This window comes from Scyliorhinus torazame, chromosome 19 (assembly GCF_047496885.1).
Source record: "Scyliorhinus torazame isolate Kashiwa2021f chromosome 19, sScyTor2.1, whole genome shotgun sequence".
NCBI classification, from domain to species: domain Eukaryota; kingdom Metazoa; phylum Chordata; class Chondrichthyes; order Carcharhiniformes; family Scyliorhinidae; genus Scyliorhinus; species Scyliorhinus torazame.
Window position 1 is genome coordinate 146,757,926 of NC_092725.1, and position 25,528 is coordinate 146,783,453.

General features: G+C 50.2%; 2 protein-coding genes across 3 annotated transcripts in view; one reads left to right on the top strand and one right to left on the bottom strand.

The window, feature by feature from the left end:
- The window catches only part of LOC140396596 (synapsin-3-like), a 749,989-nt gene that overhangs the window by 286,786 nt on the left and 437,675 nt on the right, over positions 1-25,528 (bottom strand). The window lies entirely within an intron of this gene.
- Positions 23,223-25,528, top strand: part of LOC140396595 (metalloproteinase inhibitor 3) — a 90,074-nt gene continuing 87,768 nt past the window's right edge. The window contains exon 1 of the mRNA XM_072485393.1: positions 23,223-23,520. Within this exon, the coding sequence (XP_072341494.1) occupies positions 23,391-23,520 (130 nt within the window). The 5' untranslated portion in view covers positions 23,223-23,390. The remainder of the gene's footprint in view (positions 23,521-25,528) is intronic.

The following is a 25,528-nucleotide window of genomic DNA, read 5'->3' on the forward strand; positions in this document are numbered from 1 at the left end:
GTGAAACACCAGCTCTGTACAGACAGTGAAACACCAGCCCTGTACAGACAGTGAAATACCTGCTCTGTTCAGACAGTGAAACACCCGCTCTGTACAGACAGTGAAACACCAGCTCTGTGCAGACAGTGAAACACCAGCTCTGTGCAGACAGTGAAACACCCGCTCTGTACAGACAGTGAAACACCAGCTCTGTACAGACAGTGAAATACAAGCTCTGTACAGAAAGTGAAACACCCGCTCTGTACAGACAGTGAAACACCAGCTCTGTACAGACAGCGAAATACCTGCTCTGTTCAGACAGTGAAACACCAGCTCTATACAGACAGTGAAACACCCGCTCTGTACAGACAGGGAAATGACAGCTCTGTACAGACAGTGAAATACCCGCTCTGCACAGACAGTGAAATACAAGCTCTGTACAGACAGTGAAACACCAGCCCTGTACAGACAGTGAAACACCCGCTCTGCACAGACAGTGAAATACAAGCTCTGTACAGACAGTGAAACACCAGCTCTGTACAGACAGCGAAATACCTGCTCTGTTCAGACAGTGAAACACCAGCTCTGTACAGACAGTGAAACACCAGCCCTGTCCAGACAGTGAAACACCCGCTCTGCACAGACAGTGAAATACAAGCTCTGTACAGACAGTGAAACACCAGCCCTGTACAGACAGTGAAACACCCGCTCTGTACAGACAGTGAAACACCAGCTCTGTACAGACAGTGAAACACCAGCCCTGTACAGACAGTGAAATACCTGCTCTGTTCAGACAGTGAAACACCCGCTCTGTACAGACAGTGAAACACCAGCTCTGTGCAGACAGTGAAACACCAGCTCTGTGCAGACAGTGAAACACCCGCTCTGTACAGACAGTGAAACACCAGCTCTGTACAGACAGTGAAATACAAGCTCTGTACAGAAAGTGAAACACCCGCTCTGTACAGACAGTGAAACACCAGCTCTGTACAGACAGCGAAATACCTGCTCTGTTCAGACAGTGAAACACCAGCTCTATACAGACAGTGAAACACCCGCTCTGTACAGACAGGGAAATGTCAGCTCTGTACAGACAGTGAAATACCCGCTCTGCACAGACAGTGAAATACAAGCTCTGTACAGACAGTGAAACACCAGCCCTGTACAGACAGTGAAACACCCGCTCTGCACAGACAGTGAAATACAAGCTCTGTACAGACAGTGAAACACCAGCTCTGTACAGACAGCGAAATACCTGCTCTGTTCAGACAGTGAAACACCAGCTCTGTACAGACAGTGAAACACCAGCTCTGTACAGACAGTGAGACACCAGCTCTGTACAGACAGCGAAATACCTGCTCTGTTCAGACAGTGAAATACCAGCTCTATACAGACAGTGAAACACCAGCTCTGTGGAGACAGTGAGACACCAGCTCTGTACAGACAGTGAAACACCCGCTCTGTACAGACAGTGAAATACCAGCTCTGTACAGACAGTGAAATACCAGCTCTGTACAGACAGTGAAACACCAGCCCTGTACAGACAGTGAAACACCCGCTCTGCACAGACAGTGAAATACCAGCTCTGTACAGACAGTGAAATACCAGCTCTGTACAGACAGTGAAACACCCGCTCTGCACAGACAGTGAAATACCAGCTCTGTACAGACAGTGAAATACCAGCTCTGTACAGACAGTGAAACACCAGCTCTGTACAGACAGTGAAATACCAGCTCTGTACAGACAGTGAAATACCAGCTCTGTACAGACAGCGAAACACCAGCCCTGTACAGACAGTGAAACACCCGCTCTGTACAGACAGTGAAATACCAGCTCTGTACAGACAGTGAAATACCAGCTCTGTACAGACAGCGAAATACCAGCTCTATACAGACAGTGAAACACCAGCTCTGTGGAGACAGTGAGACACCAGCTCTGTACAGACAGTGAAACACCCGCTCTGTACAGACAGTGAAACACCAGCTCTGTACAGACAGTGAAACATCAGCTCTGTACAGACAGTGAAATGTCAGCTCTGTACAGACAGTGAAACACCCGCTCTGTACAGACAGTGAAATACCAGCTCTGTACAGGCAGTGAAACACCAGCCCTGTCCAGACAGTGAAACACCCGCTCTGCACAGACAGTGAAATACCAGCTCTGTACAGACAGTGAAACACCAGCTCTGTACAGACAGCGAAATACCTGCTCTGTTCAGACAGTGAAACACCAGCTCTGTACAGACAGTGAAACACCCGCTCTGCACAGACAGTGAAATACCAGCTCTGTACAGACAGTGAAACACCAGCTCTGTACAGACAGTGAAACACCAGCTCTGTACAGACAGCGAAATACCTGCTCTGTTCAGACAGTGAAACACCAGCTCTGTACAGACAGCGAAATACCTGCTCTGTTCAGACAGTGAAACACCAGCTCTGTACAGACAGTGAAATACCAGCTCTGTACAGACAGTGAAACACCAGCTCTGTACAGACAGCGAAATACCTGCTCTGTTCAGACAGTGAAACACCAGCTCTGTACAGACAGTGAAACACCCGCTCTGCACAGACAGTGAAATACCAGCTCTGTACAGACAGTGAAACACCAGCTCTGTACAGACAGTGAAACACCCGCTCTGTACAGACAGTGAAATACCAGCTCTGTACAGACAGTGAAACACCAGCTCTGTACAGACAGCGAAATACCTGCTCTGTTCAGACAGTGAAACACCAGCTCTGTACAGACAGTGAAACACCCGCTCTGCACAGACAGTGAAATACCAGCTCTGTACAGACAGTGAAACACCAGCTCTGTAAAGACAGCAAAATACCTGCTCTGTTCAGACAGTGAAACACCAGCTCTATACAGACAGTGAAACACCCGCTCTGTACAGACAGTGAAATGTCAGCTCTGTACAGACAGTGAAACACCAGCTCTGTACAGACAGCGAAATACCTGCTCTGTACAGACAGTGAAACACCAGCTCTGTACAGAGAGTGAAACACCCGCTCTGTACAGACAGTGAAACACCAGCTCTGTACAGACAGTGAAATGTCAGCTCTGTACAGACAGTGAAACACCAGCTCTGTACAGACAGTGACATACCAGCTCTGTACAGACAGTGAAACACCCGCTCTGTACAGACAGTGAATACCAGCTCTGTACAGACAGTGAAACACCAGCTCTGTACAGAGAGTGAAACACCCGCTCTGTACAGACAGTGAGACACCCGCTCTGTACAGACAGTGAGACACCAGCTCTGTACAGACAGTGAAACACCAGCTCTGTACAGACAGTGAGACACCAGCTCTGTACAGACAGTGAGACACCAGCTCTGTACAGACAGTGAAACACCAGCTCTGTACAGACAGTGAAACACTAGCTCTGTACAGACAGTGACATACCAGCTCTGTACAGACAGTGAAACACCAGCTCTGTACAGACAGTGAAACACTAGCTCTGTACAGACAGTGACATACCAGCTCTGTACAGACAGTGAAACACCCGCTCTGTACAGGCAGTGAAATACCAGCTCTGTACAGACAGTGAAACACCAGCTCTGTACAGACAGTGAAATACCTGCTCTGTTCAGACAGTGAAACACCCGCTCTGTACAGACAGTGAAATACCAGCTCTGTACAGACAGTGAAACACCAGCTCTGTACAGACAGTGAAACACCCGCTCTGTGCAGACAGTGAAACACCAGCTCTGTACAGACAGTGAAACACCAGCTCTGTACAGACAGTGAAACACCAGCCCTGTACAGACAGTGAAACACCCGCTCTGCACAGACAGTGAAATACCAGCTCTGTACAGACAGTGAAACACCAGCTCTATACAGACAGTGAAACACCCGCTCTGTACAGACAGCGAAATACCTGCTCTGTCCAGACAGTGAAACACCAGCTCTGTGGAGACAGTGAGACACCAGCTCTGTACAGACAGTGAAACACCAGCTCTGTATAGACAGTGAAACACCCGCTCTGTACAGACAGTGAAATACCAGCTCTGTACAGACAGTGAAATACCAGCTCTGTACAGACAGTGAAACACCAGCCCTGTACAGACAGTGAAACACCCGCTCTGCAGACAGTGAAATACCAGCTCTGTACAGACAGTGAAACACCAGCTCTGTACAGACAGTGAAACACCAGCTCTGTACAGACAGTGAAATACCAGCTCTGTACAGACAGTGAAATACCAGCTCTGTACAGACAGTGAAACACCAGCCCTGTACAGACAGTGAAACACCCGCTCTGCACAGACAGTGAAATACCAGCTCTGTAAAGACAGTGAAACATCAGCTCTGTACAGACAGTGAAATATCAGCTCTGTACAGACAGTGAAACACCCGCTCTGTACAGACAGTGAAACACCCGCTCTGTACAGACAGTGAAATACCAGCTCTGTACAGACAGTGAAACACCAGCCCTGTCCAGACAGTGAAACACCCGCTCTGCACAGACAGTGAAATACCAGCTCTGTACAGACAGTGAAACACCAGCTCTGTACAGACAGCGAAATACCTGCTCTGTTCAGACAGTGAAACACCAGCTCTGTACAGACAGTGAAATACCAGCTCTGTACAGACAGTGAAACACCCGCTCTGCACAGACAGTGAAATACCAGCTCTGTACAGACAGTGAAACCCCAGCTCTGTACAGACAGCGAAATACCTGCTCTGTTCAGACAGTGAAACACCAGCTCTATACAGACAGTGAAACACCCGCTCTGTACAGACAGTGAAATGTCAGCTCTGTACAGACAGTGAAACACCAGCTCTGTACAGACACCGAAATACCTGCTCTGTACAGACAGTGAAACACCAGCTCTGTACAGAGAGTGAAACACCCGCTCTGTACAGACAGTGAAACACCAGCTCTGTACAGACAGTGAAATGTCAGCTCTGTACAGACAGTGAAACACCAGCTCTGTACAGACAGTGACATACCAGCTCTGTACAGACAGTGAAACACCAGCTCTGTACAGACAGTGAAATGTCAGCTCTGTACAGACAGTGAAACACCCGCTCTGTACAGACAGTGAAATACCAGCTCTGTACAGACAGTGAAACACCAGCTCTGTACAGAGAGTGAAACACCCGCTCTGTACAGACAGTGAGACACCCGCTCTGTACAGACAGTGAGACACCAGCTCTGTGCAGACAGTGAAACACCAGCTCTGTACAGACAGTGAGACACCAGCTCTGTACAGACAGTGAGACACCAGCTCTGTACAGACAGTGAAACACCAGCTCTGTACAGACAGTGAAACACTAGCTCTGTACAGACAGTGACATACCAGCTCTGTACAGACAGTGAAACACCAGCTCTGTACAGACAGTGAAATGTCAGCTCTGTACAGACAGTGAAACACCCGCTCTGTACAGGCAGTGAAATACCAGCTCTGTACAGACAGTGAAACACCAGCTCTGTACAGAGAGTGAAACACCCGCTCTGTACAGACAGTGAGACACCCGCTCTGTACAGACAGTGAGACACCAGCTCTGTACAGACAGTGAAACACCAGCTCTGTACAGACAGTGAGACACCAGCTCTGTACAGACAGTGAGACACCAGCTCTGTACAGACAGTGAAACACCAGCTCTGTACAGACAGTGAAACACTAGCTCTGTACAGACAGTGACATACCAGCTCTGTACAGACAGTGAAACACCCGCTCTGCACAGACAGTGAGACACCAGCTCTGTACAGACAGTGAGACACCAGCTCTGTACAGACAGTGAAATGTCAGCTCTGTACAGACAGTGAAACACCAGCTCTGTACAGACAGTGAAAGACTAGCTCTGTACAGACAGTGAAACACCAGCTCTGTACAGACAGTGAAACACCCGCTCTGTACAGACAGTGAGATACCCGCTCTGTACAGACAGTGAAACACCAGCTCTGTACAGACAGTTGTCATGATATTCAAACACACACATCATGATGGACACACTAACAGGCAAATCAGAGTACACAACACCACAACCAATCACAGACAAGAACACCAACCACATAAAAAGCACGAGCACGACACCTGGAGGTCAGTAGGTCTGGGGAGAAGGAAGCATGAAAGAGCTGTTGAAACACCACAAGCAGGGAGCCCCCCACGTGCAGAGTGCAAAGACCAAGTTGTAAATAGTGAGTTTAAATAAACAAGTGTTGTACCATATGCAACTGTGTTGGCTCTTCTGTGTGTTAGAACACCCAACACCACATGGTACAGGAGTGGATCGATACCTGCCTACCAACCTGCCATTCTGGACATGGACCACACCGGCAAACCGCAGCCGATGCAAGTCACGGGGAACCTAGGCACCAACTGGAAGCTCTACAGGCAGCGATTTGACCTGTACATCCGTGCCACCGAAAAACAGAATGTCTCGGATGATTCGAAGATTGCAATGCTCCTCTTCTACGCAGGCCCCCACCCAAATGATGTCTTTAATTCACTGGTGTTCGAGGAAGGCGAAAACCAGGCCAAATATGACACGGTCATCCTCAAAATGGACCAGCACTTTCAAACTGAAGTAAACGAAACTTTCGAAAGATACATCTTTCAGCAACGCCTGCAAGGTAAGGAGGAGCTTTTTCAACCCTTTTTGACGCACCTCCGGATTCTAGCGCAGTCCTGCGGTTACGGCACCACCACAGAGTCCATGATCAGGGACCAGATTGTTTTTGGCGTTGCCTCCAGTGGCCTACGCCAGCAGCTTCTTAAAATAAAGAGCCTCACCTTAGCGTCTGCTGTGGAAGCCTGTGTCCTCCATGAAAATGCGACCTGCCGTTTTGCCCGATTCCAGGCGTCCGAGTTGGCACGGAGGGGGTCCCCAGCCGTCGAATCGGCAAGCCAGGCCGCCCACGACGTTGAACGCATCCAGGCCGTCGATTTCTTCCCGCCCCACGGCCCGGACGACAGCGGCCGCTTCCCGCGCTTTTCGCGGTCTCCCGCGCAGGTGCGCGCCAAGAATAACGGCCACAACGAGGGACGCACTGCGCAGGCGCGCCCACCGCAAGATCGCACTGCGCATGCGCAGTGGCGCAACGAACGCCGTGACGTCATGACGTGCAGCAAGTGTGGAGGTCTACACTTAAAAGGGCAATGTCCTGCAAAATACCAACAGTGCAACAGATGTGCCATGATAGGCCACTACGCAGCCCGCTGTCGTGCGGCTCAACCCATGGATCCGGCGCATCCTCGACAACCTCGCACACGAGTCAGGACCGTCCAGCCCACGCATCAAGACTTCCAGTTAAGTGATGCAGATGACCAGGATGACTTCAGAGTTGCCGTCATTGATGTCAACAAGGTCAATGCCATCAATCCAGACGATGAGTGGTGTGCCACCCTGACGGTCAACCGATCGCGCGTCGCCTTCCGTCTGGACACCGGCGCATCCGCCAACCTGATTGCTTACTCTGCAGTCCAGGCCATGAAGGTCAAACCACTCATCACACCATCCCGGCTTAAGATGGTTGACTATAACGGGAACGTTATCCCGTCCGTAGGATCTTGCCAGCTACAGGTGACTCACAAGGGGTACACGGCCACACTCCCCTTCGAAGTTGTGGGCTCATCAAAGGACTCGTTACTGGGCGCACAAGCGTGTAAGGTCCTTCACCTGGTACAGCGCATCATGTCTCTCTCTCCAGATGAGATATCCGACTTCCCGGATGCTGAGTTCCACGCGAATCTCCATTCCCTCCTCGCTCACAACCAGGAGGTTTTTGAAGGCATGGGGACATTGCCACACACGTACAAGATTCGACTCAGACCGGACGCCATCCCTGTCGTTCACGCACCTCGCAGGGTTCCTGCGCCTCTCAAAGACCGCCTCAAGGCACAACTGCAGATTCTTCAGGACCAAGGGGTCCTATCCAAGGTCACGGAGCCCACGCCATGGGTCAGCTCCATGGTCTGTGTAAAGAAGCCCTCTGGCGAGCTCCGTATATGTATAGATCCAAAAGATCTGAACAACAACATCATGCGGGAACACTATCCCATCCCAAAACGAGAAGACCTCACCAGCGAGATGGCGCGAGCCAACATATTCACTAAATTGGATGCGTCCAAAGGATTCTGGCAGATCCAACTGGACCCGGCCAGCCGAAGACTATGCACATTCAACACCCCTTTTGGCAGATTCTGCTACAACCGGATGCCATTCGGCATCATTTCGGCATCTGAAGTATTCCACCGCATTATGGAGCAGATGATGGAAGGCATCGAAGGGGTACGTGTATATGTGGACGATATCATCATTTGGTCCACCACTCCGCAGGAACACATGCATCGTCTTCGACGTGTCTTCACCCGCATACGGCAAAATGGCCTGCGTCTCAACCGTGCGAAGTGTGCTTTCGGCCAGACGGAGCTGAAATTCCTCGGGGACCACATCTCAAGGTCCGGGGTCCGTCCCGATGCAGACAAGGTTAGCGCCATCACAGCCATGCCACGACCGGCTGACAAGAAGGCTGTCTTAAGATTCCTGGGCATGGTCAACTTCCTTGGGAAGTTCATTCCCAACCTGGCTTCTCATACAACAAACATGCGCCATCTCGTAAAAAAATCGACGGAATTCAACTGGCACCAGTCGCATCAGCAGGAATGGGAGGAGCTCAAGCACAAACTGGTCACGGCACCAGTGCTGGCCTTCTTTGACGCGACTCGCCCTACAAAGATCTCAACAGACGCCAGCCAATCTGGTATTGGAGCGGTACTCCTGCAAAAAGACAGCACGTCATCATGGGCCCCGGTTGCGTATGCCTCACGAGCCATGACCCCTACCGAACAGCGCTACGCGCAAATCGAAAAAGAATGCCTGGGCTTGTTAACTGGACTGGACAAGTTCCACGACTATGTGTATGGCCTGCCACGATTCACGGTCGAAACTGACCACCGCCCCCTGGTCAACATCATTAACAAAGACCTGAACGACATGACTCCTCGCCTCCAGCGCATCTTACTCAAACTCAGGAGGTACGATTTTGAACTGATCTACACTCCGGGGAAGGAACTCATAGTGGCGGACACTCTTTCCCGAGCAGTGAGCACACCACCAGATGCGGAGGGGTTCGTGCGTCAAATTGAGGCACACGTGACTCTGACAGCAGCAAATATGCCAGCTGATGATCCTTGTCTGGCCCACATACGCGCAGAGACGGCGACTGACCCTCTGCTGCAGCGAGTGATGCGCCACATGACGGAAGGGTGGCTAAAAGGGCAGTGCCCCCAGTTTTACAATGTGCGAGATGATCTCACCAATATAGACGGGGTCCTTATGAAATCGCATAGGATCGTCATTCCACACAGTGTGCGCCAGATGATTCTTCGTCAACTACACGAAGGCCACTTGGGTGTCGAAAAATGCAGACGAAGGGCCCGGGCGGCGGTATATTGGCCGGGTATTAATGAAGACATAGCCAACATGGTGCTCAACTGCACAACCTGTCAGAGGTTTCAGCCGGCGCAACCTCCGGAAACACTTCTACCACACGAGATGGTGACGTCCCCCTGGGCGAAGGTGGGTGTTGACCTATTTCACGCGCTCGGCAGAGATTACATTGTTATTATAGACTACTTCTCAAACTACCCGGAAGTCATGCCTCTCCATGATCTGACGTCGTCCGCAGTCATTGGGGCCTGCAAGGAAACGTTTGCTCGCCATGGCATTCCAAGGACTGTCATGTCAGACAATGGACCTTGTTTTGCCAGCCGTGAATGGTCGTCCTTTGCCGCAGCATATGGTTTCACTCATGTGACATCCAGCCCTCTGCATCCACAATCGAACGGGAAGGCTGAAAAGGGTGTCCACATCGCAAAGCGGCTCCTGTGCAAGGCGGCTGATGCCGGATCGGACTTTAACCTTGCCTTGCTGGCCTATCGATCGGCCCCGTTATCCACGGGCCTCTCGCCAGCGCAGCTACTAATGGGTCGCTCCCTCAGGACGACGGTACCTTCCGTCCTGGCACCGACAACAGACCATGAGGCGGTTCTTCGGGACATGCAACTGCAGCGTGATCGCCAGAAAGGTCGGTACGACACACGAGCGACGGACCTGCCCCCCCTGTCCTCCGGAGACAAAGTACGCGTCCATCAACCGTATGGTGGCTGGTCAGCACCGGCCGAAGTCCTCCGACAAGTGGCTCCCCGCTCGTTCCTGGTTCGCATGCCGGATGGTTCCGTGCGTCGCCGCAATCGGCGCGCCCTTCGCCGACTTCCACGTTCACAGCCACACAACACGCCAGATCCTCAACAGGCTTCCGAGGATGACTTTGTGGAGCTGCCGCACATCACGCCCTTTCCATCGCCACCCATGGCCATGCCTGCACAGCAGCCGGTGGTTCTTGATCCACCCTTAAGGCGGTCAACCCGAATTCGTCGCAAACCCATTAGAATGGACTTATAATACAGTTCATATGTTTAATAAGTTGGACAATTTTACATGATAACCTGTTGTTGTTTATCGTTCCAGATGTCGTCTGACTGGACAACTGTTCAAAATTTTTTTTTCTTCTTCTCTCGTTCGCATTTCTGTTATGTTATGGTACAACTGGATTCATGTGACGCACTCGACATCGCCCCATGTACATAGTTCCGTCATAGACACATGCTGCACACGACACACACACACTCTTAGATGCACTCACGTCACGATCATATTTATTACCACGTAGGCACATATCTTTGTAAAAAGGGGGGATGTCATGATATTCAAACACACACATCATGATGGACACACTAACAGGCAAATCAGAGTACACAACACCACAACCAATCACAGACAAGAACACCAACCACATAAAAAGCACGAGCACGACACCTGGAGGTCAGTAGGTCTGGGGAGAAGGAAGCATGAAAGAGCTGTTGAAACACCACAAGCAGGGAGCCCCCCACGTGCAGAGTGCAAAGACCAAGTTGTAAATAGTGAGTTTAAATAAACAAGTGTTGTACCATATGCAACTGTGTTGGCTCTTCTGTGTGTTAGAACACCCAACACCACAACAGTGAAACACCAGCTCTGTACAGAGAGTGAAATACCAGCTCTGTACAGACAGTGAAACACCAGCCCTGTACAGACAGTGAAACACCCGCTCTGCACAGACAGTGAAATACCAGCTCTGTACAGACAGTGAAACACCAGCTCTGTACAGACAGTGAAATACCTGCTCTGTTCAGACAGTGAAACACCCGCTCTGTACAGACAGTGAAATACCAGCTCTGTACAGACAGTGAAACACCAGCTCTGTACAGACAGTGAAACACCCGCTCTGTGCAGACAGTGAAACACCAGCTCTGTACAGACAGTGAAACACCAGCTCTGTACAGACAGTGAAACACCAGCCCTGTACAGACAGTGAAACACCCGCTCTGCACAGACAGTGAAATACCAGCTCTGTACAGACAGTGAAACACCAGCTCTATACAGACAGTGAAACACCCGCTCTGTACAGACAGTGAAATACCAGCTCTGTACAGACAGTGAAACACCCGCTCTGTACAGACAGTGAAATACCAGCTCTGTACAGACAGTGAAATACCAGCTCTGTACAGACAGTGAAACACCCGCTCTGTACAGACAGTGAAATACCAGCCCTGTACAGACAGTGAAACACCCGCTCTGCAGACAGTGAAATACCAGCTCTGTACAGACAGTGAAACACCCGCTCTGCAGACAGTGAAATACCAGCTCTGTACAGACAGTGAAACACCAGCTCTGTACAGACAGTGAAACACCAGCTCTGTACAGACAGTGAAATACCAGCTCTGTACAGACAGTGAAATACCAGCTCTGTACAGACAGTGAAACACCAGCCCTGCACAGACAGTGAAACACCCGCTCTGCACAGACAGTGAAATACCAGCTCTGTAAAGACAGTGAAACATCAGCTCTGTACAGACAGTGAAATGTCAGCTCTGTACAGACAGTGAAACACCCGCTCTGTACAGACAGTGAAACACCCGCTCTGTACAGACAGTGAAATACCAGCTCTGTACAGACAGTGAAACACCAGCCCTGTCCAGACAGTGAAACACCCGCTCTGCACAGACAGTGAAATACCAGCTCTGTACAGACAGTGAAACACCAGCTCTGTACAGACAGCGAAATACCTGCTCTGTTCAGACAGTGAAACACCAGCTCTGTACAGACAGTGAAATACCAGCTCTGTACAGACAGTGAAACACCCGCTCTGCACAGACAGTGAAATACCAGCTCTGTACAGACAGTGAAACACCAGCTCTGTACAGACAGCGAAATACCTGCTCTGTTCAGACAGTGAAACACCAGCTCTATACAGACAGTGAAACACCCGCTCTGTACAGACAGTGAAATGTCAGCTCTGTACAGACAGTGAAACACCAGCTCTGTACAGACAGCGAAATACCTGCTCTGTACAGACAGTGAAACACCAGCTCTGTACAGAGAGTGAAACACCCGCTCTGTACAGACAGTGAAACACCAGCTCTGTACAGACAGTGAAATGTCAACTCTGTACAGACAGTGAAACACCAGCTCTGTACAGACAGTGACATACCAGCTCTGTACAGACAGTGAAACACCAGCTCTGTACAGACAGTGAAATGTCAGCTCTGTACAGACAGTGAAACACCCGCTCTGTACAGACAGTGAAATACCAGCTCTGTACAGACAGTGAAACACCAGCTCTGTACAGAGAGTGAAACACCCGCTCTGTACAGACACTGAGACACCCGCTCTGTACAGACAGTGAGACACCAGCTCTGTACAGACAGTGAAACACCAGCTCTGTACAGACAGTGAGACACCAGCTCTGTACAGACAGTGAGACACCAGCTCTGTACAGACAGTGAAACACCAGCTCTGTACAGACAGTGAAACACTAGCTCTGTACAGACAGTGACATACCAGCTCTGTACAGACAGTGAAACACCAGCTCTGTACAGACAGTGAAATGTCAGCTCTGTACAGACAGTGAAACACCCGCTCTGTACAGGCAGTGAAATACCAGCTCTGTACAGACAGTGAAACACCAGCTCTGTACAGAGAGTGAAACACCCGCTCTGTACAGACAGTGAGACACCCGCTCTGTACAGACAGTGAGACACCAGCTCTGTACAGACAGTGAAACACCAGCTCTGTACAGACAGTGAGACACCAGCTCTGTACAGACAGTGAGACACCAGCTCGGTACAGACAGTGAAACACCAGCTCTGTACAGACAGTGAAACACTAGCTCTGTACAGACAGTGACATACCAGCTCTGTACAGACAGTGAAACACCCGCTCTGCACAGACAGTGAGACACCAGCTCTGTACAGACAGTGAGACACCAGCTCTGTACAGACAGTGAAATGTCAGCTCTGTACAGACAGTGAAACACCAGCTCTGTACAGACAGTGAAAGACCAGCTCTGTACAGACAGTGAAACACCAGCTCTGTACAGACAGTGAAACACCCGCTCTGTACAGACAGTGAGACACCCGCTCTGTACAGACAGTGAAACACCAGCTCTGTGGAGACAGTGAAATGTCAGCTCTGTACAGACAGTGAAATACCAGCTCTGTACAGAGAGTGAAACACCCGCTCTGTACAGACAGTGAAACACCAGCTCTGTACAGACAGTGAAACACCCGCTCTGTACAGACAGTGAAATACCAGCTCTGTACAGACAGTGAAACACCCGCTCTGCACAGACAGTGAGACACCAGCTCTGTACAGACAGTGAGACACCAGCTCTGTACAGACAGTGAAATGTCAGCTCTGTACAGACAGTGAAACACCAGCTCTGTACAGACAGTGAAACACCAGCTCTGTACAGACAGTGAAACACTAGCTCTGTACAGACAGTGAAACACCCGCTCTGTACAGACAGTGAGACACCCGCTCTGTACAGACAGTGAAACACCAGCTCTGTGGAGACAGTGAAATGTCAGCTCTGTACAGACAGTGAAATACCAGCTCTGTACAGACAGTGAAACACCAGCTCTGTACAGACAGTGAAACACCCGCTCTGTACAGACAGTGAAACACCAGCTCTGTCCTGACAGTGAAACACCCGCTCTGTACAGACAGTGAGACACCAGCTCTGTACAGACAGTAAAACACCAGCTCTGTACAGACGTGAAATGTCAATTCTGTACAGACAGTGAAACACCAGCTCTGTACAGACAGTGAAACACCAGCTCTGTACAGACAGTGAAATACCAGCTCTGTACAGACAGTGAGACACAAGCTCTGTGCAGACAGTGAAATACCCGCTCTGTACAGACAGTGAAATCCCAGCTCTGTACAGACAGTGAAACACCCGCTCTGTACAGACAGTGAGACACCAGCTCTGTACAGACAGTGAAACACCAGCTCTGTACAGACAGTGAGACACCAGCTCTGTACAGACAGTGAAATGTCAGCTCTGTACAGACAGTGAAACACCCGCTCTGTACAGACCGGGAAACACTAGCTCTGTACAGACAGTGAAACACCCGCTCTGTACAGACAGTGAAACACCAGCTCTGTACAGACAGTGAAACACCCGCTCTGTGCAGACAGTGAAACACCAGCTCTGTGCAGACAGTGAAACACCAGCTCTGTACAGACAGTGAAACAGCTCTGTACAGACAGTGAAACACCAGCTCTGTACAACAGCAAAATACCAGCTCTGTACAGACAGTGAAATACCAGCTCAGTACAGACAGTGAAATACCAGCTCTGTACAGACAGTGAAACACCAGCTCTGTACAGACAGCAAAACACCAGCTCTGTACAACAGGAAAATACCAGCTCTGTACAGACAGTGAAACACCAGCTCTGTACAACAGCAAAATACCAGCTCTGTACAGACAGTGAAACACCAGCTGTGTGGAGACTGTCATGATATCCATATTACATATCAAAGAACAAAGAACAAAGAAATGTACAGCACAGGAACAGGCCCTTCGGCCCTCCAAGCCCATGCCGACCATGCTGCCCGACTAAACTACAATCTTCTACACTTCCTGGGTCCGTATCCCTATATTCCCATCCTCTTCACGTATTTGTCAAGATGCCCCTTAAATGTCACTATCGTTCCTGCTTCCACCACCTCCTCCGGTAGCGAGTTCCAGGTACCCACTACCCTCTGTGTAAAAAACTTGCCTCGTACATCTCCTCTAAACCTTGCCCCTCTCACCTTAAACCTATGCCCTTTAGTAATTGACCCCTCTACCCTGGGGAAAAGCCTCTGACTATCCACTCTGTCTATGCCCCTCATAATTTTTTAGACCTCTATCAGGTCGCCCCTCAACCTCCTTCGTTCCAGTGAGAACAAACCGAGTTTATTCAACCGCTCCTCATAGCTAATGCCCTCCATACCAGGCAACATTCTGGTAAATCTCTTCTGCACCCTCTCTAAAACCTCCACATCCTTCTGGTAGTGTGGCGACCAGAATTGAACACTATACTCCAAGTGAGGCCTAACTAAGGTTCTATACAGCTGCAACATGACTTGCCAATTCTTATACTCAATGCCCCGGCCAATGAAGGCAAGCATGCCGTATGCCTTCTTGACTACCTTCTCCACCTGTGTTGCCCTTTTCAATGACCTGTGGACCTGTACTCCTAGATCTCTTTGACTTTCATGGTGCAATCACACACACACTGTTGGACAGGTAGATGGACCAACCAACACGCACACAACATCACAGCCAATCACCAGTGAGAGCACACACACTATAAAACAGGGAACACCACAGTTCCTGCTCATTCTAACAGGAGATAGCTCAGAGCACAGAGCTCACAGCGTGCCACTCAGACATACACCATGTGCTGAGTGCCTCTCTAAGATAGTGTTAGGGCTGGGTCCACAGGTTAACTGGTGAAGTACGAACCACAGCCAGAAGTTAATTATTGTACAGAATAATAAAACAGAGTTGTACCATCTACACCCGTGTTGGTTCGTTTGTGTTTCGGAACACCCAACACGACATGATACCAGGACTGGAAACTCACCAGCGACTGTGAGACCTACCTGCACCTCTTCAGAGATCCGCCATCCTGCGCCATGGACACCATCAGCCCGCCGCAGCCGCTCAAAATCGCTGGAAATCTCGGCGTCAACTGGAAGCTGTTTAAACAGCGTTTCCAGCTCTTCCTAGAAGCCACAGACAGAGAGAATGCATCGGACACCAGGAAGATCGCCCTCCTCCTCTCCACGGCAGAGCAACACGCCATCCACATCTACAACTCCCTGGCATTCGCGGAAGGCGAGGACAAGACAAAGTACAACACGGTCCTTCTAAAATTTGAGGAAAACTTCAGCGTGGAAGTTAATGAGAGCTTCGAGCGGTAGCTCTTCCAGCAGCGCCTGCAGGGTAAGGATGAGCTTTTTCAATCTTATCAGACACACCTCCGTATTCTCGCGCAGTCCTGCGGCTATGAGGCCACCTCCGACTCCATGATTCGGGATCAGATAGTTTTTGGGATCACCTCGGACACCCTACGCCAGCAGCTCCTCAAAATAAAGTGCCTCACCCTAGCCACCGCCATCGAAACCTGCGTCCTCCACGAAAACGCGACCAGCCGATACTCCCAATTCCAGGCGGCCGAATTGGCACGGCAGGGGTCCTACGAGGCCGAGCGGATCCAGTCGATCGAGTTCCTTCCGGCCCGCGTCCCGGCCGAGGGCTTCAATTCTGCATGCTTCCCGAGGCCTCCCGCGCTTGTACGCGCCAAAAGAGCGGACGTCGACGTAGAGGGACATGATGCACAGGCCGCTCTACGCAGGATCGCACCGCGCATGCGTGGTGGCGCAACGAACGCCATGACATCACGACGTGCGCCAACTGTGGATCCGCACACTTAAAGCGGCAATGTCCAGCTAAAGCACAACAATGTCTCCGCTATGGCAGGATGGGCCACTACGCTGCCTGCTGTCGAGCAGCTCAACCTGCCAACCCTCTGCAATTCCGCCAGCCTCGCAGGGACGTGCGGGCCATTCAGCCCACATACACCGAATCATACCCTGACGACGTGCAGACCGGTGACGCCGACGACCGGGAACCCTTCTGCGTTGCGGTAATAGACAGGAACCGGATGTCCTAAAGTAGGACCCACCAGCCGATGCCAGTGCACAGCATTAATCCGGGCGATGAATGGTGTGCCACCCTAACGGTCAACCGATCACCAATCACATTCCGCTTAGAAACTGGTGCCTCCGCCAATCTCCTCACATGGTCAGCCTTCCACACCTTGAAGGTCAAACCACCGATTCGGCCATCCCGCTGTCAGTTGGTCGATTACAACGGTAATGTTATCCCGGCCATGGGATCCTGCCAGCTCGAGGTTGCACACAATTCATACACAGCCACACTGCCTTTTGAGATAGTTGGATCCTCGAAGGGCTCTCTGTTAGGCGCACAGGCGTGCACGATCCTCCACCTCGTTCAGTGGGTACACACTCTATCTCCAGAAGGCACGTCCAATTTCCCGGATGCAGACTTTAGGGCAAAGCTCCACTCGCTCCTCGCCCACAACCAGGAGGTTTTCGAGGGCATGGGCACACTGCCCTACACTTACAGAATACGGCTCAAACCGGACGCCACCCCGGTCATTCACGCACCTCGTAGAGTCCCAGCACCACTCAAGGACCACCTCAAGCAGCAGCTGCAGGACCTGCAATACCAAGGAGCGCTTTCCCGGGTCACGGAGCCAACGCCATGGGTCAGCTCCATGGTGTGCGTCAAGAAGCCCTCCGGCGAGCTCCGGATCTGCATCGACCCGAAAGACCTGAACAATAACATCATGAGGGAACACTACCCCATACCCAAACGGGAAGAGATCACGAGCGAAATGGCCCGGGCTAAAATCGTCACAAAGCGTGATGCCTCAAAGGGTTTTTGGCAGATTCAACTGGATCAGTCCAGCAGGAAGCTGTGCACCTTCAACACTCCCTTTGGCAGATACTGCTACAATAGGATGCCGTTTGGCAACATCTCGGCATCCGAGGTGTTTCATCGCATCATGGAACAGATGATGGAGGGCATCGAAGGGTGCACGTCTATGTTGACGACGTCATCATCTGGTCCACCACACCACAGGAGCACATCAGTCGTCTCCAGCGTAGCTTTGCACGGACACGAGATCACGGCCTGCGCCTCAACCGAGCCAAGTGCTCTTTTGGCCAAACTGAGCTAAAGTTTCTGGGGGCCACATATCCCGGTCAGGGGTGCGGCCGGATGCCGACAAAGTGACAGCTATTGCAGCCATGCCGCAGCCGGCAGACAAGAAGGCAATGCTACGCTTTCTCGGGATGGTCAACTTCCTGGGGAAGTTTATTCCCAACCTGGCCTCGCACACAACCTGGTTAAGAAGACAACGGAGTTCCAGTGGCTGCCCGCACACCAGAAGGAATGGGAGGAGCTCAAGATCAAGCTCACCACCGCCCCGGTATTGGCGTTCTTCGACACTACTCCGGACACAAAGATCTTGACTGATGCCAGCCAGTCCGGCATTGGGGCGGTACTCCTGTAATGGGAAGACACTGCATCATGGGCTCCGGTCTCCTCTGCCTCGCGGGCCATGACCCCCACAGAACAGCGCTATGCGCAGATTGAGGAGGAGTGCCTGGGTTTGTTAACCGGAATCGACAAATTCCACGACTATGTGTATGGTCTTCCGCAGTTCACTGTGGAGACCGACCATCGCCCCCTGGTCGGCATCATTCAGAAGGACCTCAACCAGATGACCCCTCGCCTCCAGCGCATTCTGCTCAAGCTCCGGAGGTACGACTTCCAACTTGTCTACACCCCAGGAAAGGACCTCATCATCGCGGATGCCCTGTCCAGAGCAGTGAGCACACCGCCCGAATCGGAGGGGTTCGTTTGTCAGGTCGACGCACAAGTAGCCTTCACATCGGCCAATCTGCCGGCCACTGATGCACGTCTGGCCCACATTCGCCGTGAAACTGCGGCTGACCCCCTTCTACAACGTGTGATGCGCCACATGACGGAAGGGTGGCTCAAGGGGCAGTGTCCACAATTCTACAATGTCCGGGACGACTTGGCCGTCATTGATGGTGTCCTTCTAAAGTTGGACCGGATTGTGATTCCACACAACATGCACCGGCTTGTCCTCGAACAACTGCACGAAGGCCATCTCGGGGTTGAGAAGTGCAGGCGGAGGGCCCGAGAGGCTGTGTACTGGCCGGGCATCAGCGACGACATCGCCAACATGGTGCTCAACTGCCCCACCTGCCAAAGGTTTCAGCCGGCGCAACCCCCTGAGACGCTTCAGCCCCATGAGTTGGTCACGTCCCCCTGGGCGAAGGTGGGTGTGGACCTTTTTCATGCGCTCGGCAGGGACTACGTCATTATAATTGACTATTTTTACAATTATCCGGAGGTCATACGCCTGCACGACACGACGTCATCAGCTGTCATCCGGGCATGCAAAGACACCTTCGCTCGCCATGGCATTCTGCTCACCATCATGTCTGACAACCGGCCCTGTTTTGTGAGCCAAGAATGGTCTTCTTTTGCCGCTTCATACGGCTTCACACACGTGACGTCCAGCCCTCTGCATCCCCAGTCGAATGGCAAGGCGGAAAAGGGCGTCCACATTGTGAAGCGGCTCCTCTGCAAGGCTGCTGATACCGGATCTGACTTCTGCTTAGCCCTGCTGGCCTATCGCTCGGCCCCACTGTCCAGGGCCTCTCGCCAGCCCAGCTGTTGATGGGTCGCGCCCTCAGGACCACTGTGCCGTCCATTCATGTTCCTAAACCCGACCATGCTCCAGTACTGCAAAGGATGCGACAGCAGCGTGCTCAGCAGAGGGTGGCACATGACGCTTGGGCAACTGATCTTCCAGCCCTGGTGCCTGGAGACAACGTCCGCATACACCTACCGGAGGATGGCTTGTCGGCAACCGCCGAGGTTCTCCGCCGCGTGGCTCCCCGCTCGTTCCTGGTTCGCATGCCTGATGGCTCCATTCGCCGGCGTAATCGACGGGCCCTTCGGCTGCTTCCGCGCTCGCTACGTGATCATGCGACGGTGCCACGCCTTCCTGTTGTCCCTGATGTCGACTTCGTGGAGCTTCCTGCCACTCTGCCTATTCCTCTCTCGCCCGTGGCCAGGCTCATTCCTCAGCCGGTGGATCCTGACCCACCCTTGAGGCGGTCAACCCGAATTCGTCACCCACCTAATAGACTGGACTTATGAGCCTGTTTGCACACTGGACTCACTGATTTGTTTTGCAATAATGTTAACGTCTTTCTTTCTTGTCGTTCCAGGAGTTCTCTTTCGATATTTGATGATTGCACTTGTTTTATTCGTGGTACAACCTCGTTGCTCTGTTGCACCTGACACCTTCCTATGTAAATAGTTTAGCCTCATGTACATGTTGTAAATATTGCACACACACACTCGCCGCACTCAGTACACACCAATATTTATTACCATGTAGGCACATATCCTTGTGAAAAGGGGGGATGTCATGATATCCATATTAACATATCAGGCAGCACGGTAGCATTGTGGATAGCACAATTGCTTCACAGCTCCAGGGTCCCAGGTTCGATTCCGGCTTGGGTCACTGTCTGTGCGGAGTCTGCACGTCCTCCCCGTGTGTGCGTGGGTTTCCTCCGGGTGCTCCGGTTTCCTCCCACAGTCCAAAGATGTGCAGGTTAGGTGGATTGGCCATGATCAATTGCCCTTAGTGTTCAAAATTGCCCTTAGTGTTGGGTGGGGTTACTGGGTTATGGGGTTATGGGGATAGGGTGGAGGTGTTAACCTTAGGTAGGATGCTCTTTCCAGGAGCCGGTGCAGACTCGATTGGCCGAATGGCCTCCTTCTGCACTGTAAATTCTATGATACTCTATGGTGCAATCACACACACACTGATGGACAGGTAGTTGGACAACCAACACACACACAACATAACAGCCAATCACCAGTGAGAGCACACGCACTATAAAACAGGGAACACCACAGTTCCCGCTCATTCTAACAGGAGATAGCTCAGAGCAGAGAGCTCACAGCGCGCCACTCAGACATACACCATGTGCTGAGTGCCTCACTAAGATAGTGCTAGGGCTGGGTCCACAGGTTAGCTGGTGAAGTACGAACCACAGCCAGAAGTTAATAGTTATTATTGTACAGAATAATAAAACAGAGTTGTACCATCTACACCCGTGTTGGTTCGTTTGTGTATCGGAACACCCAACACGACAGAGACAGTGAGACACCAGCTCTGTACAGACAGTGAAACACCCGCTCTGTACAGACAGTGAAACACCAGGGGCGTCATTCTCCGACCCCCCAGCGGGTCGGAGAATGGCCGTTGGCCGCCGTGAATCCCGCCCCCGCTGGTTGCCGAAGTCTCCGGTACCGGATATTCGGCGGAGGCGGGAATCGGGCCGCGCCAGTTGGCGGGCCCCCTGCTGGATTCTCCGGCCCGGATGGGCCGAAGTCCCGCCGATAAATTGCCTGTCCCGCCGACATAAATTAGAGTACCTATTTACCGGCGGGACAAGGCGGCGTGGGCGGGCTCCGGGGTCCTGGGGGAGGCGCGGGGCAATCTGACCCCGGGGGATGCCCCCACGGTGGCCTGGCCCACGATCGGGGCCCACCGATCCGCGGGCGGGCCTGTGCCGTGGGGGCACTCTTTCCCTTCCGCCTCCGCCACGGTCTCCACCATGGCGGAGGCGGAAGAGACTCTCCCCACTGCGCATGCGCGGGAAACTGTCAGCGGCCGCTAACGCTCCCGCGCATGCGCCGCCCCGACATGTCATTTCCGCGCCAGCTGGCGGGGCAACAAAGGCCGTTTCCGCCAGCTGGCGGGGCGGAAATCCCTCCGGCGTGGGCCTAGCCCCTCAATGTTGGGGCTCGGCCCCCAAAGATGCGGAGCATTCCGCACCTTTGGGGCGGCGCGATGCCCGTCTGATTGGTGCAGTTTTGGGCGCCAGTCGGCGGACATCGCGCCGTTTGGGGAGAATTTCGTCCCAGCTCTGTGGAGTCGGTGAAATACCAGCTCTGTACAGACAGCAAAACACCAGCTCTGTACAGACAGTGAAAAATAGCCTTGGCAGAAGGATGTAAATGCAGAATAATGAGTTAGTCTTTGCTTTTCCGTAACAAATGCAGATGTCAGCTTGTAATGCAAACTTACAAATACGGGCAGAATGTATGACTTGCCTCTGGGTTCCCAGTCCAGCTAGCCCCCTCCTGTTAACCCTACTTCAATCATATCTGGCCTTGACTCTCCCTGCGTATTACCCTGGCCAAACAACTAGCAAAGAAAGTAAAATAAAAGTATTGGATAAATATAATACTTCCATTCTAACATGCATATGTTTGAAACATTACATATTTGCAAAACTGAATGTGGGAACACAATAATTGAGTTTAAAGTAGGCAACATTCCAAAACATCAGCATTGGTGATTTCTGTGATATTCCTGTTGGTTTGTTTTCAGTTTGTTACTGCTGGGTGTTGGTTTATTACATTCAATCAACTGTGGAGAAAACTGGGCTGAGGGAACTTTGTCACATGGCATGAACAGAATCTGCAGACTGTGGACACAGCAGTGGGAAACAGACTGTTGAAATGTATTAACCTCAAGAATCCTGTGCACACCACCTTCATCCCAGCAAGCGCTTTACTTCCCCACCAAACAGGCTAAGAAAGTTCCACTTAACGCACTCTCACACTTTGCTTTCTGAGATGTCTCTGCAGGATTAATCATTATCCACTCCTCATTCGCAAATATTGAGTCTCATTCTTTCTGATCATTGTTAACTTGCTGGGCGACACAGAGTTAAAGAGGAATGAATGCTCCCACCTACTTTCCCACCCTCTCACTCCTCTTCCTCTTTGTCATGTACACAGTGATGTCCCAAATTCCTCAGGTTAATCACAATTCACTGAACTAAAGAGAAATTGGGGGGGGGGGGGGGGGCGATGTGGGCGGCTTGGTGTGATAGATGGAATAACAATGTTCGGGCTGCTTTCAATACCAGAGTTTTTCTGTTTTATTCATTCACCATTTATTTTTACATTTAATACGTTCTTCTCTGGTACTTGACCTGGCTTCCTGCAGATCTCTCTCCCTTTCTTTCAAACTGGATAATTATTTTCTTTTCCTCCTTCCTTCCCAACAAGGCAGTTGTTTATTCTGGATCATTATAAATTCCTTCTCCATTTTTGACATCACAGCCATCTGCTACTTGTTAATTGGCTGTTACATCGAGGGGGTAGGCAGAGCTGTTATGGTAGGTAGTTAAATTCTGTCATTCAGCAGAGGAGAGACAGAGGGAAAGAGGAGACAGAACTGACATCTCTAAAATATTCCCACAAACAACAAAATAGTATAAATAGTTTTCCTTATTCCTGTTTGGTTCCTCAAACTCTTCATTTATCAAAGCATCTCATTCTCAGTGAAAAGAGCTTTTCTGAGAGAATGGTATTTTCTACCACAGCAGCTCTGAGCCTGCTGCTGGCTTTGAGCAGTATGCAGCTGAGTGAGGTATCGGAGGCCTGTACTTGTATGCCAAACCACCCTCAGGACGCTTTCTGTAACTCTGACATAGGTAAGGAGCATCTCTTATTTATTGCGGGGGTAATGTGACGGTGAGTTTTGGAGTGGAGAGCAATTACACTGAGGGTGATTTTAGCAAAATCTAATTCTAACGAGAGAGATTATGTTTTTAAACCATCACCTCAGAATAGCGCTAACATCCCATAATAGCTTTCTGTTGTCCAGCTCAACTTAACTTTTGTCCTTTATTACTTTTCTCTTTTTTGTTATTATATTTTACCTATCTTGCTGTTTCTTTTTCATACCCAGCCTTGAAGAGGAATTGTAACTGTTATAGAATGTTAACCATTTAATCCCAGGGAGATCTGAGTGTACCACAGTGAAACGTACAGTGATTCCTGAACAGGCTGATCTTACACTTTAAGCGAAAAGGTTAACTTTACTTTTCCTTACCTGATAATGTGTTGAGAGATTTTGCGTGTCAGCTTAATATGTAACATTCAAAGTTAATACTTTTGTTTAAAACCTGTCACTCTATAGCTGTTTGATAGATACCAAACAGAGAAAATTTCTCTTTAACATGGTTTAAGGGTTAAAGGACTTCCTCGCTTGCACATTGGAACTCTATAGATCGGAATGTTCTGCAACAATTATGCTGAACATACAAGCAATTTCTCTAATTGGCTCAATGGCTTCATGTCGACAATGTAATTATAAACCTCTTTTCTATTCTGTGTAGAATTAAAAGCTTTGGAGTAAGCAAATGTAATTTAGTGAAGAATTAACTAGTCAGAGGCAGCATTGTGCGACATACTGTAGCAGTTTAAAACATTTAAAATTGGTATTTTTCTCAAACCCTTCATTACCACTCTCCTGTCAGGTTAGCAATCCAACTATCTAATATTCACTGGAGACATTTTAATTGGTTTGAAACAGATGAGGAAAGGCTAAGATATTTAAATCAATAACAGGAGGATCCAAACCCAAATTTAGTAAATATCAACAGACTGTTGAAGGGCAGAGAGAGGATGAGATGGGCATTGAAATTTAGATTCAGTCGAAAGAACAAACAGTTCGCATGTTCCTGAAGTTCAGAAGAACCAGCCGCAGGGTTAAGAGCTACTTATCTTTCAAAACACAAAAGTGATTCTGACAATGAAATAATATAAGAAAGTTCAGATCGCCAAATCTCCTCTTTGTTGTTTGAAATGCAGCAAGATGATTGGTTAGTCTGTCTGTTGGTGGTGAGGCAGATGTTACAGATCTTTGGTTCTATTTGAAGAACTGCAGGGAATTCTCTTGATATCTGATCAGCATCCCTTCCTTGAACAGTATTAACTGACAATTCATTTCATTTGCAGTTTCTAGGATCTTGCTGTTTGCATACTGACAGGTATTTGAGTTTACAAAGTGATTCCACCTTCGATGTGTGTCACTGGTTCTGAGGATATGGTAAAGCACTGAATAAATTCACTGAATGAATTCAAATTTTTCTTTCTGGTCCAGTGATCAAGGAAATTAAATATTTTAAAAATATTAAATTGCAGTATCTTCTTTCTCATCCTGTTTGGATTCGTCTTGTTACAGAACTGATAAATCTCAGAAAGAGCTGCTCACAGCTTCCATTAATTCTGGACCTTAGAGCAGCCCAGACTTCTATCGTGGATTTTTGGTCTCTCTTTCTGCCTGTGGGGAAGAAGCTGTCCTGCATTTAATTTTTCACACCAAAGACAAAATCTGAGAATGGGAACTGAACGGAAACCTGCACACATTCCTTTTCCCAGTGACTCCATGTGTAAATGTCCCAATAACTGCTGCAAAACATTGGATATATTTTTAATGGGTTTTTAAATCTCACCAGCCCTATCACAAGCCCATACGACGTAGGAGCACAAATAGGCCATTCAACCCATCGAGTCTGCTCCACCATTTAATGAGCTCATGACTGATCTGATATAATTCTCAACTCAACTCTTATCCCCATAACCCTCAATTTCCTGACTGATTAAATATCTGTCTCTCTCAGCCTTGAACACACTTAATGACCCAGCCTCTAACTC